Source organism: Arctopsyche grandis, chromosome 4 (genome assembly GCF_051622035.1).
Source record: "Arctopsyche grandis isolate Sample6627 chromosome 4, ASM5162203v2, whole genome shotgun sequence".
Lineage (NCBI taxonomy): Eukaryota > Metazoa > Arthropoda > Insecta > Trichoptera > Hydropsychidae > Arctopsyche > Arctopsyche grandis.
In genome coordinates this window covers 34,764,706-34,784,305 of record NC_135358.1, presented here as the reverse complement: position 1 = coordinate 34,784,305, position 19,600 = coordinate 34,764,706, and the positions used below count along the sequence as shown (strand labels likewise).

Sequence of the window (19,600 nt, the reverse complement as noted above, 5' to 3'; positions counted from 1 at the left end):
AATATGTGGCAGGATAAATGTGAAATTCGTGACCCATTGTTTTACAATTTTTGAATTAGTTTAATTATGGTTTGTTTTGAACGAATATTTTTTATTTGCAGGATTGAATCAAAAATGATGAGACTCGAAAGGTGAGGCGCGTAGCCATAAACGACGAGACCAGCCCCAGTATGGAGCTCGCGGCGACGTGGAAGGGCTCAGCCCGGACTCTTGGTTTGCTGATGATTTTGCTGGCCAAAGCCGCCAGTCAAAACGTACTACCTCACGACGTACACCCAGGATTCAGTGTTAAAAAATTCTCAACGAATCCTTCACCGAACATTATACAATATAAAATTCTAGATCCAGAATATTCAAAGTTTTTTACGGTCCTCGGCGACGGTCTAGTTATGACGACCTCCGATTTAACACCTTTGATCAATCAACCAGTGAACCTCTTCGTGCTAGAGCAGACACCCAACAGTACGGCCACACACTTAATACCAATATACGTGTTGGATCGCAGAGAGATGCTCCAGTTCAAGCCCGACGTCCTCCAGGCGCTGGGAGAGGTGATCGAGAACGCGCCGCCAGGCACCAAAGTAGAGAACGTTCCTATTCTTCTGGCAACGTCGATACACCACACTTCTCCGATCGTATACAAATTCGTGTCGGGAAACGAAGACGGAGCGTTTGCGTTTCAAGACAGCGTCAGTATGAAAATTCAATCCAACCTAACGGTCGACTATCCGAACAGAGGCGTTTGGCTGGTCACGGGCAAGCCACTAGACAAGGAGAGGAAAGACGAATATGTTCTAAAAATTCAGGCCAGCGACTATCGGGGTGTAAATAAAGCATTGGCGAAAGTGACTGTCGCCGTGGTTAACGAAAACGAAAACGCCCCGGTTTTTACAAAGAAGATCTATCGATTTTCCATTAACGGCACGAAATCACTGGACAATAACGGAAACGAAACAATCAGCTGGAAACGATTTGCGTCAATAGGAAAAGTTGAAGCGTTCGACGAGGACGGCGATAAGGTCGCTTACAGCCTTTCCACTCCGAATAATCTGGTCGTCATCGTTCCGCAGACCGGCGAGATAATGCTGACCGGAGAGCCGACGGAACCGGAAGTGGAGATCAGAGTGGAGGCTCACGACATTGCCACCCCGTCGATGAAGTCCAAAGCGCCCGCCAAAGTGTTCATCGAATTCCGCCCGCCGACTGCCGACAACGACAACAAGGTTGACATGGACAACGAAATACACCCGGAAATCCACCACAGGGAGAAGAGGAGAGTGACCAGAGCCGTCAGACCCACGAAGAGGATAGAGTTCACCGAGGCCGACGGCGAGACGGAGGGTCGAAGTGTTTTTCAATTAGAGAAGGAGACCGATAGGGAAACGTTCAAAATTCGCGATGAAAATGTGTGGGTTACTGTTGAATCCAGTGGTGTTGTGAAAGTTAAAAAGAAGTGGGACTTCGAAGAGCTCGGACCGGAGAAGACGATCGACTTCTGGGTGACCATCTCGAACGCTGGAAATGGAGGTGAGTTATCGCACCTGAGGTTCATACAAAATTAACAAGAACCGCTGTGGTACATATTAACATAGCTTAGGCCCGTCTGCGAACTGAAATATTTCGATTTTTTTACATATGTATGAACATAGTAGGGTTTCTGAAAACCTGGGTTTACAAAATCCGACGGATCCGGGTACAAAATCAAAATCAAAAACTTCCAGATTTTAAATTCAAATTTTATTTATTTTTTATTTTGTTTCATTATACAATTCTCGAAAAATATTATTGAAGGTGATTAAAAACATATAATAAACAAATACAAATATATTTAATACGGTATATCATAATGCAAAAATGTAGGCAAAATTACATTAAATTAAAAATTTTATTTATTTTTTCCTAATTTTAACATAATAATACTTTAGAAACACTAAAGCATTGAGAGACTTGTCCCCCAATGCCGATCTTAGTTTAGTGTCGAGGTATACCAATATTATCGGCACATTTAGCAAATATGGTATTTTGTGTCCCTTTATTACTATCATTATTATTATAGAATTTTGTATAAAACTGATTTTTTTTTAAATTATAATAACACACATATTTGAATATTTTCAATGTATAGACTGAAAGTCATTTTGAATTTTTACGTTAATACTCGAAATTTTAAATACCTGGATCCGGCGGGTTTTGAAGCCCGGATCCCGAATCCAGGTTTTAAGTCATTACCCGGCCGGGTCAAGTCGAGTCCAGAAACTCTAGTATGTAGGTGTCCTCAAGTTACGGTCCCCGTCTTAGAACGAATCTTCAATTGCAAGAATCTTTACAGGAGCCGTAAACGGTATACATAAACTCAAGTATTTAAAATATCCAGCTTTCATCCTGAAAGTTTTCAAGACCCCTGATATTTATTTATTTTTGACATTACTTCAATGCGTCGCTATGGGCAGATGGAACACAAATAACTTCTTGTCTCAATTTTAATATGTAATTTGATTTCAATTGCTATGCGTTATTCATTGAAGTAAGATGGCATTGCGATTCGCCGTGATTTTGTGAAATAGTTCTACCATTTCCTTTTTTTTCAAAACCAAAACTTCTTAATTTTTGCTAGCTTCTTCTTAGCTTGCTTTCGATTTTTTCGTCTGATGAAATTTGGGTTCTTATCCACACTCTTCGGATCGTTTTCAAACTTTGCCATTTTGCTCGGTTTGGTCATCAATATATGTGGAAATCAAATACGCCATTACAATGGTGAAAAATAATCGTAATAGACACGTTTGAAAATACTCCATTATCGTTCTCGGTGACGTCTATTTGCCGTATTTATCAATTTGGCCACCGTCTCGCTATGTCAGATTTTGATTGTTTAAGCGCCTATAACTTTTTCTTTTTCACTCTATATTTTATAAATTTTTTAATAAGCAAATTCATATACATACGTATGTATATATGTATGTAGGTACATACATACATACATATTTTTATTTCAATGATAAATATTTTTCCAAGGTCGATAATATTGTTGGGTCCATCGGCTGTGCCGTGCCGCCTTTCCCAAGTTTTCTAATATAAAATACATATATTTCCCGTATAATATGAAAAAAATTACGTAATTGAATTTTTAATAAAAATTTTGTCTGAAACGTATTTCATGTACATGTATTTATATTGGTATCGCAGTTAAAAACTCATTGCGAACTATAGACGTTGATTTGAAATTATACAAAATAATAATTTATTAATAACTAGTGGTTTTACTCGGCTTCGCTCGGTATTTGTAATATAAACCGCTTAAACATGTTTAATGTAATAGTCAATATTTTATTATATTTATTTGAATAGTTTTATTTTATATAAATTTATTTGATTTATTTGATACTCATTTGTTTTTTTTTATTAAATTGACTCACGAACAAACAAACGTATATACTGTCTCTTTCGAAATTATATGTATACCAGAATCCGGCACCTGCGCCCCCGAAGCCTTCGCCTTCGCCCTCGGCGGTGCCTGCGCCCCCGAAGCCTTCGCCCCCGGCGCCTTCGCCCTCGGCGGTGCCTGCGCCCCCGGCGACTTTGTCCCCGGCGCCTTCGCCTTCGCCCCCGAGGACTTCGAATCCTTTGAATCGAAAAAAATCGAATCGGCGCCTATCAATCGAAAAAAAAAAATTATTTGTCGTCTGCGAACCAACGAACGAACGAACGAAGGTTACATACATACAAAGTATCTTTCCAAATTATATATTAGATTAGATAATTTTAGTTCTTGAGAATATAGATGGAGGGGTGGGTAGATACTTTTTAAAGATGGGCTGCATGCTCAGCAAAAGTAAAACTTATTTTTACATACCTCCTTTGCATTTCACACGGCTTTCGTGTTAGTGGTCATTTTTTGTTGTGCTCCACACGTTCTTGTCTATTCGCAATTGTGTGGTTTCATCATTTGAATGGTCCGATCACACTATAACGTAAAAAGTTACCCCTTAAAGCGTTTGTTCGTTTATTTTTTTATTTTAATTCATACTAATTCACGGCTCATGGAAGTCCGCTACTAAACAAAGTCGAGTACCCCTGGTTTAAATCGTGGTAACTGTGAACAGAAACGACACATCGCGCGGTGCTAATGCACGTGAGGGCTAATCACACGTGTAGCCGAGCGTCACGCGATTTCACGGTAATCCCCTTCCCCCGCACGCCACATTACTACGTCGCCGGCTACCCCACGCTCTCCTCCTCTTTTTCCGTCGAAGCCTCCGACCCTCTCCGTTCCTACCCCCCCCCCTCACCCCTCGGTCGCCCTGCAGGGCTTACGGCGGGGGCGGCCGCCGCGGAAAATCAATATCTACGGCAGGGCGGCGCGGGGCCGAAAGCCGGGGTGGGAGGGGGGAGCCCAACTGAGGGGATTGCTCTAGAAGGGGGCGCGGGTCAAATAAGAAAACTCACCCTCTCCCGCGCCGTCTGAAAAGCCAGCAAACTTTCAGCAGTTGGCGCACCGGCCTGGAAGGAATTATGTATTTGTGTTGAAGAAACACACCGGCAAACTTTGCCGAATTCAATCAGACGACCGGATTAACCGCTCGGTCCAGCGATCGCCGCGGCAAAATCGATTTTTGAAAATAAATTATATTCGTACATGCGTGGAAATAAAATTTACATTCTACTCGTGCCGAATGTATGTGTGTGAAAGTTGTTTGTAACGGAAGCACGGAACGTGAAGGGACGCTAGACGGGGACCCCTTTCTTGCCTCCGAGTTGGAAGAGGCGGTCCATCGCTCGTAGGGGGTTGCGTTGCCAGGAAACCGTAGAACGCCTCGTAGCTTACTGCTCAAAAATCGGTCTAAACTTATGTTTTCCCGACGAAATGTTCTTTCGGGACGCTCAATTTCGATAGCAAAATAAATGTTTGTTACTGTTTTGAATTTTCCATGAAGTAAGTGACGTTTTCTTGCGAAGAGATTTTTTTCCTGGCGGAGAGTGAAAGAAAACGAAGATTTTGCGATGCAAATGTAGCTGTCAAAATTAGTTTTGTTTATCAAAAATGAGTTTTTTGTAACTCGGGAGAGAGTCCAAGTTGGCATTGATTTAATCTATTCGCTTGTAAAAATTGCTAATTCAGCCAATGCTAATACGTCAATATTTTAATTTCGTCAAATTTTTTTTAATTGTTTCAATTTTTAAGTTTTTTTTCGTTGATCTAATAATGAAATTGGTTTATAATTAAATTAAGAAACTGTAAATTTTCATCATTAAAAAATAATTTTAACAATTTATTCCATCAAAGCCTTTGGCAACTGTGTATATTTGAATTTCAAAAAATTTCCTCAAGCTGATTGTTTAAAATACTGCACATTGTAATTTACATATACATACATACATATACTCGTATACTGTATTCACCTAATAGCAGCGTATTTATTATAATTCTTAGTAGAGTTTACATGTTTAAAAAGTTGGGTGGAAAATACTCTCGGGTTACTGCATGTACCTGGATACATACAGTTTTTTTTTTATATATAAACCGGTTTGGCAGAGGGACTGCAGTACCGCAGTCTCCGTGAACAAGCCGCGTCTTATTGGATTAATATTATTAATAACCAATAATCGTCAATGTTGAGAGAATTTATCGATTTATCAATTTAAGAAAATGCACCCTTTTTACTAAGTATATATTGTGTATGAAATGTTATAAATTTTATATGTAGTGGGTATTGTGTATGAAATGCTATAAATTTTATATGTATATTATATATTTATATTCTACCACTGAGCTATGTTATTGTAATTACATATTAACTCCATTGAAGTTTCGTAATTATTAATGCAAGTAATAGCGGGAGTCTCGGGTGGAAAAGCAGAAGGACATCACGACGGTCGTATAACGGATATCTCAGTACACAGAAAGGATGTATATATGTATGTATGTATCTACATACCTATGTTTTCGAGCTTCGGCCCCGCTCAGCTTGCTCGGGTCAGTTAGGACATGACCTCATAAAAAGAGGAAAACAATTTTCTCTCTCACTTTTCGTTTGTTTTATACAGAGAGTCGCACAATCCGAGAGTCCAATTTTATGGACCGGTCGTATTCTCCTTATCAACGCTTCCTATACACCTTTTCAGGTCGCGAAAATGCGTGATTTTGATTTAGCCTCGCGCCGCTTTATACCTTCGGTTGGGTAAATAGAAAAAATAATAAAAATAGGAGCTGCTAGTTCATGTTTTATGAAAATTCTGCGGCACAAAAGCTTCAGAGAGTGGTAGGACCGCGTGAAATATTGCCCGGCTTATATTGTATTAAACCCGTTAGTCTAAGAAAATACATATTTTATGCAAAGATTTTCGCAAAATCTCTGTAAATATTCGCCCTTTATTTTGTGCCGTAAAAATAACGTATCGCGGATAAACCGGACCGTTTTTTCACCGTTAAATGTCCGGAAAAGTTTTATTTAATTTTGCGTGCAAAAGAAAAACGCATAAACCCGCGCGGAAAAGCTATTGCGTTTCGGTTTGAGTAAACGAGCGAACGCACGGTCGTTATTAATTTTTACTTTTTTTTTGTTTGGTTTTGTTTTCTCCACACTACACACTACTACTGTATGTGGATGGAGTGTTATATAAATAAAATGCTGCGATCGCAGATGATAAAAATTCTACCTTGATATTTTGGTCGGATTGGTTGGTGTGCGTTTTATCAAACATCGTCACGATTCGAACGCATTTTGACCTTTGGTTTTGGAATTATATTCAGAATAACATTTGCGAGTCTAAGGCTTGGTGTTTGAATTTTGCTTACTAATTTTATCAATTCTTCTGTCACATTAAATATTTTTTAACGAAGTTGATAGGTTAGTCAATTTCTAGAGCTGTCAGTTTAGAATCGGACTGGAAGCTTAAAACTCCTATGTAGTTATACTCCAAAGCTACTGTGGCGTTTGAATGTCATTGATATGCCAGTTTACATATATTGGTACATATATATATAAATATTACAAAGAAGATACGATAGTGCCTTTTTGTTCATTATATATTTAAAATACTTTTTTCAAGATCTATTTATATATGCAATATATTGAGCCATAATAAATTTAATTTAAACGAAATATTTTGCTTATTGTTAATCGTTTATTACCAACTTAATAAATCAATAGATTATTCTCATACTTTTATTTCTCATGTACATATGTATGTATATCCCGAATGTTAAATTACTATTTCAATACTGGACCGTTCAAGCATACCTTCTAATACATATAAGCGTAAGTTATCGGAGATTATTTTAACCTATTTGTCTGGTATCATTATTTTCATAATTCAATGTGATGTATGAGTGGAATTTTGATCTTCTCTCTTCCATTTGGACCTCGCAGGGATGTTTAGTATTTGCGGCTGGTTCTTATACATATATTGGTGCTAGCTATAGGTGCAAGACATTCCCTTGTTTATATTTTATTATTTGATATTTTTACTTTATCTGCTTGTTTTTTTTATGATTATGTATAAATATATATTTTTGTCTGTGTATATATGTATATATTTTTATTTTTCTCATCTCTCTTTATTTTTTCGGCCATTGTGGCGCATTAGGGACTTCTGTAATGCCACAATGGCCCAAGCTTAAACTTAAAATAAAAAATAAATACATGATAGTTGATATATTAGGTTCTGCTGATGATTTTGTTCGGGATTGGACAGTATTTACAGTAGGCAAACTCTAAATCTCGATTCATATCTTTATTATGAACCTCAAAATATACGATTCCGATTGGTCAGACCATTTTATATCTAACCAGTAAGTAGTATTTGAAAACAGCCGCAAAACGAATTATAATATTGCTAAAGAACTGTGTGTTTGGAGTATTGAGTTATGATCTTAGTTTTAGAATTTGTTTTAACGAATCAAAACCCTTAGTGGGAGGTCTGTAACGGTAACCGTGAACTAATAAATGTTGGCAACTGCTGCAACAGAGAATCCTTATAATTTTAATAACGTATAGTTTTTTACATTCGGCGGTCGACAATCAACTGCGTAAATTCAGAGTGTCAGAAGAATCCGTGTTCGGTGGCTAACCACAAATTCGTATATTAGGAGTTGAAGGCACAGGACGTTGCGGTTTCAATACCTCTCCCTTCACAGCAAGCCCTGTCTCATACTCATTTTTAAATTTCACTTCAATTAGCCACATCTGCGACAATTGGCTTTAGACGATCCATTAATTTATCACACGTTTCGTGTACTAATTAACGGTACACACTCTGGGTACCGTTTTTTTTTTCGATCCAGCTCAATTTTTACGAGATGCACACATATGTACATATGTATATACGATCAGTGGGTGGGCAGACGAAGACGAACGCCTCTCATTGTGGTCCATGTGTGGCGATTATCCAGTGTGAGTGTTCTGCCGGTCGTGACAGTGACCCAGAGCCGATGCAAATGCGAGTGGGCGTTGCGCGCATTGTTTGCAAACAAGGGCCAGACTGCCCACCGCCAGCTACACACGCGTGCCGACACTTCACCTTCGCTCACCGCGTCTGCACCCTTTGATACATCGATCGAGATGGTCTCCAGCCCTTCTTGAGGGTTCAAAGCGACGCCATGTTTGACCGGCGGTAATTCTGTTTACCCGTTGTCGTCGTGTGATCCCTAAATTGCGGCGCTGACGAGCCCCGGCCTTTGCTCTCGGCGGCAGGTGAATTTGAATCTCGTCAATGATGTTTGCCCGTCGTTCGACTTTGCTTTTCTTCTGTGAATTTTTCATTACTTGCGTTATTTTCAATCAATTTCGTATGTACATATGTATGTAAGTATGTATTTGGTTTAGGTTGTGGAGGGAAGTCGATGCCGCCTCCACTATTTTCGTGCAGCACACAAATCTTCACACAAAGTCGACAGTTTCGACTGCTCAAAGCCTTTTTTTATTATATACATTCATATATTACATATGTAGGTATGTCCGTGCCTACTTATGTCTGTGTTTATTTTTTTTGTATAAATCTCAATTGGATTGTTTGCTTTGTTGATGCGTTCCGCTCAATCGGATTTACGCATTCAATTTTTTGTCGGTTGGTTTATACATATTATGTGAGTAGATGGTTTACACAGTTTCAATTAAAAGGTCATGTGGATATTATAGATATATTTGTAGGTATGCATTCATACAAAGTTTGAAACATTGTATGCAGTATATGTAATTTAATACCTCTAAATTCTGTAATTGAGGAAATCGGGAAACCGGACCGTTGCTCGCGTTCTAAAATCGCACTCGATTGTTGTGTTACGGGGACGAGTGGGAGATGGTATAATTTACAAACAATTTTGATGGTTATATTTTATTTACCCAAAGAAGCAATTTGTATTTCGAAGATCTATGCTGATATATTTTGAGATTCACGATACAAGTCTCGAATTACATATAATACAAATTAGTAGTTACAGTAATAAGCTTATATTTATGTATTTAAAATCACAACTTACTAGTTACAAGTTACAAGTTACTAGTTCTGAAATGCTACCACAAGTTACTAGTCTCGAAATGCTACCACTAGTGAAGTTCAATACAATTATCATGAGCATTTATACAAAGTGATTAAGACATTAACAATATTGAGACAAGATTGAGTTGGTAAACTTAAAATAGTGATAATGATATTTGAGTGTAGTGCGATAAATATAATTGCAGACATAAAGTTGGATTTAAACATAGTTAAGATGAGATAATTAAAGGTTAAGGGGTATTGAGATATACCACATAACAGTTGGGCACTCGGCGATATGGAACTATAAACATCACACTAACACGACTACAAAAACAACACAATACAACGAATAAACTATGTATATGTGATATGGGTTTGTTTGATGTTTGACGTGATGATGTTATTAATTTTTGCGTCGTTGAGCGCTCGAGCGCGATTTAATGCAAACGCGCAACGATCATGGAACCAGGAAATCGACATGTTTGTATAATTAATTGGTGATTTTCAATCGTTTTGAACTTATATACGATTATAAGATAAACACGTAATTCCGTCCAATTTTTGATATATATTTTTTACTACGAATTATGAACTGTGTTTGATTAAACGATGATTTTTCTGCTAGTCCTACATAATATGACACATGATATTTTAACTGATTCGAACTTAGAATCGATCACTGATCATGTTTTCATGATCTAGAATAAATGTGTATGTGTGTGCTTAGTAATAACCGGCTTAGTATGTAGAGTAAAATAAAAAAAAAAGTGCTAAAGTTCACATTCATTCTAAATTTGCGCCCAGTAGGACCCATTTTATGACTTTGAAAATCTTAGGTATTTCAATTTTGTGGGGTAAAATCGTGTGACGATCGCTTCATATATGTATATTTTAAATTAAATTATCAATAGAAGCTAATTTTAAATTGGACGGGTTGTAATGTCGAGCGATTGCGTGAAGAATCCCTTGAAATTCAATTCTCACCCCGGTCGGTTTTTTTCTAATCTGTCTACTTTTAATCCCCTCAATCCTATTTAATTTCAACGAAGAGGTCGTTCACTCGTTACGAATACAAATACATATTATACATATATGTATGTGCTTTTTTCAGTTGCGAGTTCAATATAAGTTCAACTTTCACCAGAGGTCACACAGGTCTGACTCGCGTGCAGGATTCAATCTAACTTTAATATTAATCAAGACAATTTATGCTCTCTTACGGTTACTTTTATTTTTTTAGTTAAAAATTCCAAGTTCAAAGCGGCAATCATACACTAGTTTTCTGAAAGCGTGTTCCTCGTAGCGTGCTCAAAGCAGCCTACATATTTATTTTTAATGCTTTTTCAGAGATTGAAATGTGTGTGTGTGTGTGTGTGTGTGTGTGTATGTGTTTGCAAAGAAATGGAAATGTGCATCGCATTTGAATATCATTTTGTGTCGTATAGTACAGGGTTCGATTGAAACGAGCATTTCTATGGAATTTCCCATAGTTTACATCTGCTCGTGTTGAAATATGTTAATTATGTTGAAATCCGATTGACATGGGTAGAGTAAGTACACTTAACTTGCACACCCTCGAGTCCCGAAATGAAATCAAAACCCTTGCTCAAAAAAAAAACAAAATCCCCCGTTCTCGGGTTACACAATTATACCCTCGATATAATGGGCGAGCCAAATGTTTGCCGTCTCTGCTTGGAGTGGTTTATTTCTTATGAAAACAATAATAATGCATTGCTTTGTACATACAGCGTTTGGTAAATGGGTACCCACTTCCTAATTTCCAATGTACACGTGTTTTGCCAGACAAAACAAACTTCTCACAGTACAATAATATCCCCCCCCCCCCATTCACGATAGAAAAGTTCTCATTTGGTCCACTCAGATCCGACTATTGAACTTTTTTTTTATACGTATATCCCTTCGTGCGTTTGATAGTCGATTACTAACCGTTGTATAATTTTATGGCATCATCAGCGCGTCAAGAGCAATTTTAAGGTCTTGTAAAAAAATGTGAGTTATATGCGCGCGCCACGGCGCTCAGAATTCGACTCGATGTTAATTAGTGAGCTGGATCATTGGGATAATTGACGGTCGGGTTGTGGTGGTGTACATATATATATTTGTGTTAATAACACGTCTGTCACGGTCGGTTTGAAGTTATTTCTCGTGGTGGCTTCGTGTGTAATTGGCCATTTGATTTTGTATCCGCTGGATGCGAATTAAACCGTTTTTCAAAGATTCTTTATCGGTTGCCTTAACCTATGAACTGTGGGATACATATGTCATAGATTCACGGACCGAACGAAGGCGTCGATCAGGTGTTTCCATCGTCATCATCATGCGGGCCGATATGTTTTGAACTCTATAGTAAATATATAGAATCTTTGATCAGTGGTGCATCGTCATTGAATGTGAATTTCCACAAATAAGTATAGATCGTTGCATGCTCGGTGTAAGCAGGATTATTATTCAAGATGCTTTAAAGGTCAATTAAGTTAAGTTAAGTTAAGAGGCTACCAACGATGAGGTCTGGGAGACGAATCCGGTAGACCAAGAAGGATAGACAGAAAGTGATACACTTATAAGAGGTATGATGCAAGTAGGTTTCGTAGAGCAGCGAGTGAAGAAATTCGAACGAAGAGAAATGTTGCAATAGTACCTAAAAAACGGATGGTTGACGCACTATTGGCAGAATGGACGTTTGATCGAATGAAATTTTTATTTGTTTAAATTTATTTAAAATATCAAATTTTTATAATACGTCGAAGCTATTTCTGAATTATGTGTCCATTTTCAGTGAGTTTTGAATAATTTCGATACATAATTATTCATTTTCATTGTTTTATATATTATATAAAAAATGCAGTTTTTTCAAAATCGATCAAAAATACAAAATCAACTAAATATAATATTTGTATTGAGTTGATTAAAACGATATTTAAAGCACTAAATGGGGTGGTGGCAGCACGTAACAAATGTATTTGTGCGCCATTATTGAATCTTGTTTTATTTTTATTTTTCTACTGTTTTTAACAGTAAGCAATTTTATTTATTATTAAAATAAATAAAATAATAATCTGCAACGATATTTTTTCATCATCATCATCATTCATAGCCATTCGCCGTTCACTGCTGAGTAGAAATAAATTCAAGCAATTAAAATTTTCAAATGGTTAAATGTCCGTTCGGCCAAGCGTCCGTTGGCCTAAGGTCCGTCGGCCAAGTGTCAATTCGGTCAAAAGTCCGCGCACGAATAATATAATATATATATAGTACGATACAAGTCAGTTGGGTTGATAACTAGGTAAAATGGATGTGTTGTTGCTCAGAACAGAGGAGAGTTGGAGAGAATTTCATCCAGCATTGAACTTTTATTTTATTAAATTACTTAACATACATATAATGTAATATGGCAATGTCCAAAGGTTTGATAGAGGTGCTTCAATTAATAGGGGGGGGGGGGGGGTTTGACATGGTTATTGGAAAAATGTATTCGTTTATTTTTATGTTGGGTAGCTCTGTCGTGGACTATCAAATCTAAACTCCCACAACGGCTCAGATTGTGTATTTTTATTTTTTTATTCGAAACGTACACTATCATCCGTGTATTTACAATTAAAAGCACGAACTTTTGCGATGCTTTTGATTATTTTAATTCAATGGCGTGATCTCTGCGGAGCGCAGCTGTATAATTTGATACGGAATAGTATAATTTCGTGGTACGTGATTCGTTCTCCGAGGCGCTTTTTCCCGTCATGTGACTTATTAGCTTATTACTCATCGCGGGTTACCACGTGTGAGTATTACGTACATATATACATATGTATATATGTACATATGTATGGATGTCTGTTTGTATTTTTTTACCCAGCTCCGCGCTTTGTACTATGTATATTAAGAATAAATATTATTACACCCGTGTGTTTGAATGTTATTTCATCTAAATTAGTATTTATATTATAATTAACGTTCGGTCATGATCTATGTATGTATCTCACATCGAGCTTTAATTTATTTATTTACTAGCTGAACCCGGCATGCGATGCAATGCCACAATAACGCATGCAATTCCCGTTCCCGTTTCAAGTGATGATTGGAGCTCAACTAACGTCTCTTCTCAAAAGCCGTGTCGTCATAAACCAACTGTTAACGTGGTTACCGACGAACACATTTCCTTGACTACACAATGGCGCTTCAAACTTTCCCGTCGGTAAAATCGTAATTACGAGGTTTTTTCCCGTTTTTTTTTTCACAGTGAGCTTCCCGGACATGCATACAACAAATCATGAAAGTTCCATCGTAATCGGTTCAGTGGTTTAGGAGCCTATGCAAGACAGACATACATAAAAACAGACAAGCAGACATTCAATTTTATATATACATATATGTATATAGATTTACATATTAGCCACAGTGTCATTACTAGAGGTAGGATAGTCAAAGTGCTATCCATTGTTCCATTGATGTAAATCCTTTGTAAAAAAGGTTCGGCAAACCTTTAACAATGCATTTACAACCTTTGAACAATACGCGGCACCTTCTGGGTCCGGTGACTAGTCATTACAGAATACTCTAACGCGTCACTGTGACCGGACATATAAGCATAATACAAATACATATATAAGAAAATTAGCGAGACATCTATTATACATACGTAATGAAATTTTGAAATCATAATCAAATAGTGGTGACATTGTGGGTAGGATGGTTTTTGCCATTTTGATGGAGGAACCGCTTCAACATTGGAATCAGATAAATTGGTAAACTTTTATATGAAACTATCGACTTGGAGTCACAAATATACAAGTCTGACCAGCAGCATTAAAAATTATACTCCGAATGAATTGTTTTCAATCGCGGTCAGCTCACGGGATCGAACCCGGCGACCGCTCGGTGCTTAGTATCAACGCAACCGTCGAGCCATGAAACTGGATAGTGTAAATTTCTCTAACGATTCGCATACATTTCGTTGTGATTAGGTTTTTGGCATATATTTCATTGAATCGTCCGTATTGGTGCGTTGATAGAGTTACGCGACACACCCCGTTGGTCCAATATAATTGGAGTGGGGATAGGACGCGACAATCGATTGGGTGCGATATATTCATCGAAAAATGAACCAACCATGCTGATAAATTGTGAGTCAGAATTTAATGAGATTCTGCGAAATATCTTGAATCATCCGCATCCCCTTCTCACACATTTGTGTGTGTGTGTGTGTGTGTGTTTTTTTAGACGAAATCTGAATCGTTTTATAATTGTAGCGTTTAACATTTCAAAACCCTTCACTTTGGCATGTGTTTCTCTTCCTATGTTATTTTCCCCCCTCCTTCCCCCCCTTCAATTATAATTTCGAAAAAGTGTTCCTTTTACGCGACTAACCGCTTATTATCACATAATTCATCTGCGTGGCAGTTATACTTTGATTTATTTACATTAGAGACCTACTCGTTTACGTATCTTTTTGATATTATTACACTTTTTATCTCGGCGTACATACATATTATAATATTATCATGTATGTATGTATGTATATGCGTGTCAACTTCTTTTGAATTTCTTCGCTGAATTCAATTACTGCGAATCGTCTTTTCGCTTTCGGATCAAACGGATTTCGTTTTTTTTTTTGTACTTAATCGTCCGTGAAGTTTTTGCGTTTTCCTAATTAAAGACACCCGAACACAGTTTCATTTTGAGACGTTCGTATCGAACGTACGCGGCGCTCTTAGCTTTCCGCCCTCGCATGCCCCCATTAACCCTTAGCACTCGGCGAGCTTAGCATGCGTGTTTCTTGCGTATTAATTTCTGAAAACCGATGTATTTCAATAATGTTTACTAAGCTCCTCGCCTTCAACCGTATATTCTGTTAAGTATAAATACACATAGGTACTATGTATGTATGTATATATGTAGTTGCATGCATGTAAACATGTACGTTAAGAATTGCTTCTGCGTGCATTATTTATGAATGTCTGGGTCGATGGTTTATAGATAAACATGTGCGGGGGATTTGTGTCAATAATCATATAATATTCATGTTAATGATTTTATCAATATTATTATTGTGGGTTTTGGACCGATCGTCCGCGGATAAAGCTCGACCGACATTATCGTCAGAGCTGTCACGCCATTGCATACTACATGCATGCATACGTATATGAAAGATGATTTTGGAATGTGTGTACGATTTTTTCGAGTGGTCGATATTGCTCGTTATTCTGTATGGTTTACGAGTGGGTTTCATTGAATGGATGTCGTATGAATTTATATTGTACAAATCTGTTCGTCGGACCACGTTGGCTTGGGTCCCCTCGTGTCATGCTATTTTTGTACTGTCGGTTTGTCCGTACACAAATGCAAGACGTCTTGGCTCACGGTATTTGAGGTATTTATACAATGATGCTCATCCTTTCTTGTATTTTTCTATATTTTTAATCTGTGAAATGTTGGGTGTGATCAGGAAGATGGATGGGTGCATCGTTTGAGTGTAATTTATTGGTTTATATTTGAAGTTTTATGATAGTAGTACATATAGTTTATTGAATTACATATTGTTGTATGGCATCGATACGACAAATTGTTTCAACAGCAAGCATGTTCGCTAGTCTATTGTATTGGGTTGGTGCTGCTGAATGGTATTAAAGTGAATTGGTATTAGGGTTTCTGACCCGGGTCGACCCGGGACAGACATTTCCGGGAATTCACGGAATTTTTGTTGTTCCTGGGAATTCTTATCTTGAATCCCGGGAATTAGATTTAAATTTTTTTTGAAAATATACAACATTTTCACGACTGCACGAAGGGAAATAATAAATCAAATACACAAAGAATCGTAGAATATTCTCAAAGGTTTGGTGTTTAGCAGTAAGTACAGCGCGTTCCCCGAACGTGGAAGTTTTATGAGCATGGTTCTGTGCGTTTGGCCAAAATCTTTTCTTGTAATTCTATTTTTGGAAAATCTCAATACCGAAGGACTTGACCTTACCGATGAATTATTCCGAGAATTGAAAATTAAAATCGAAGAAAGAAGAAGCCTAAAACTGTTTTCTAATTTTATACCGAACAAAACATTCTTTAAATGTTGTAATAAAAGCGAATGTATGTACATATATCCTACGGTGAAACTATTATGAAGCGAGTATGTATATCCTTATTGACGAAACTCTTTTAGATTCGGATGAAGATGAAACAATTGTGTGTTTGACGGTGAATGAAGAATTAAATAAGGAGTTATCAAAGACAAATATACAAAATAACGTAAATTATAATAACCTCGACTTTAAAAACGAAATTAAAATATACATGCTGACAAGAGGAAAAACCGACAATTAAAAAAAAAATGTTTTCGTCCCTTTTAACAATAAAACCAACTTCGACCGAAACTGAAAGAGTGTTTTCCATTGCTGGAAATTTTTGTATCAAATCTAGAAATAGGCTTTCGGATTCTCATTTAAATATTTTAGTATTTTCAAGAAGCTACTTTAAATAAGTTTACTTTTATAATTACATTTTTTCCAGTTAAAAGATATATTATGTATTGCTTACATTTTTTTTATATTTAAATATATTAAATGTGTCCCGGGATCCCGGGAATCCCGGGAATGATCCCGGACTCTGTCCCGTGTCCCAAGAATTGAAAAAGTCCGTGAATACAGAAACCCTAATTGGTATTTAGGGTCGGTCGGAGGGGGCCGACCACCCCCTCCCCTTCTTAATTTTTGTTAATATTTTCATACAAAAAATAAAAATACACGGCGAATAAAATTTTTATTCAACCTCGTTCACGTTTAAAATAAATCAATTCAAATTTAATGTTAATAAATTTCCCAATAAATTAGTTGCACCAATTTTTTTATAACGTTCTCAGCTGATAATATTGAACGTTTGAAACTTTAAAATATTGAAAGATTATTTTTTATTGAATATCCATTAGAATATTCAATTATATTGAAAACGAATCCATCGTGTGACATTTTTAGATATTTATTCCAGAAAATAATTGATCGAATATATAAGACCTATATATATTTTAACTAACGAAGGTTTGAATAATCAATATAAAGATATATACTTAATAGTCGCTAGAATATAGTCATTTTTAAAAATATTTTATGTTTATTATTTATATGATCACCGAGGATATTGTTCCTCACGACCCGGAAAATTATATGAATTTAATAAAAAAAATTAAATTTACGCGATTTCAATTCAACACGTTTTTTTTATAGCTCCGATGTCAATATCTTCTGTGATTTGTTGTTCAATAGATATTAAGACGATAATCTTTCTTGAGTCATAGAGGATCGCAAATAATTTTTAATTATTTTAAATTTTTAAAATGGATCTATGAACTTTTAAAAAGGATATCTATGTATGTTTGTCTGTTTGCATCCTTTCGTGTTTCAAAAATTTGACTAAAATATATTATGTTGTTGTGAAATATTATGTTGTGCATGAAATATATGTATTATGTAAATAAGATGAAGTCAAATCAAATCATATAATATTTTGTAATGTGCTTGATCATATCTGTAAAATATGTATGTATTGAATTTTTATCACTTTCAACGCCGTCTCAATCCAATTGAGATTGGAATCCACTTAAGAATTTGCTGACAGTTTGAAGATGATCTTTTTCTTTTTGATCAAGAGCACTCAGCAACAAAGTCTTATTTGAAATGCTTAATTCGATCATCAATGTAACTTTTTTTTTTAATGTATGTAAATTATATTGATCGATACTAATCTGAATTTAATTATGATACATACACCTATGGACCCGTCATGCAGATACAAATTAGAGCTTTGACGAATTTTTTTAATACGGTAATGATTAATTCTCCCACAAGAACAGATTGGATGGAGTACACTGGTTGCACAACGAACAATTTTGGTATTATTTTATCGAATGTAGATCTATTATAGCAACGGTCACATTCAATGATTCGATAATGCTCAAACGTTCTATTGTTTAGGAGCGAATGTGTAATTTGTATATGACGATCTCGCAAGATGCGATACTTTCGTGCTAGTCACGACGATCATCACTTCAATACGAATGTCACTGTTGTTATTTCCTTTCGGTGGTTGTTGCAGGTGTCGGCGTTCTCGTCATAGCCGCTATTTACGGCATTAGGGGCTCATTTGTGTGTGTGTTGTCCGCATTACAATTACGGGCCATGTAAATTATGTCGGGTTCGGGCTGTCGGGTTTGGTGCGCGACGTGCGGCACGAAGTCGTGCTCGGCAAGGCGCATCTGCCGTCACGATCCAGCATCACAAACACAGACGAGAAATTCTCACGGATGCGTTGCGAGATTGTTTTGTGTGTTGAGTGTATGTATGTATGTATATTTTGGGCGCCAAAATGTAGGAAATGTCTTCTGGGACTATGTATTGATAGACCGACGGTTCGTTCGCTCTTGCCGTGCTCGAGCCGATTTCGATACGAACTGTCAACGGTGGTATGTATGTATGTCGAAGTCGGAAGTTTGTTTGCGATTCGATCTGAAGATTTCACATGAATTTGCTTGGTTGTTGTTTGAATAAATTCGGTCTTGGGTGGAGGTCAGATCGGGGCGAAGGTGCGTTTCCGTAGTATGTGGTGATGATGACGTTAATGATCAATTTTGCACTGCGATTATATTTTTCATTATCATTATTATCCAGGTCAATTTCATATGATTTTTCGTTTTGATACCATTTTATAATGTTTCTACTGTACGCTCCCGGCGAATGAGTGGTTCTACGAAATTTTCACCCGAGTAACGCCGGTCAATTTGACTACTAAACAAAATGTCTATACCCTACAGATTACCTAAACACAATTTTGCTTTAGAGGGTCGACTTTAGGGAGTATTTAATTAATATTATGTGTTAGATGTATCATGTATAATATTATGAGCATTTATAAGAATTTTATATATAGGTTTTTGAGCTCTTTTTCCTATTATGCTGTACATTAACATTAGAATAATATAATACTATGATTACTAACAAAATTAAACTAAAATCGTAGAATAGAAAATGATCAGTAGATCAGTAGCTATTAAAATAGGTATAGGATGTACTGTGAACATAATTTAGTTATAATAAAAAGCATTTAAAAATGAATTATGACGTTA

The 19,600-nt window shown here is 36.6% G+C and overlaps 1 protein-coding gene across 1 annotated transcript in view; it reads left to right on the top strand.

Moving 5' to 3' along the window:
* CadN (neural cadherin) overlaps positions 1–19,600 on the top strand; it is a 527,291-nt gene that overhangs the window by 7,389 nt on the left and 500,302 nt on the right. The window contains exon 2 of the mRNA XM_077429937.1: positions 102–1,527. Within this exon, the coding sequence (XP_077286063.1) occupies positions 171–1,527 (1,357 nt within the window). The 5' untranslated portion in view covers positions 102–170. The remainder of the gene's footprint in view (positions 1–101; positions 1,528–19,600) is intronic.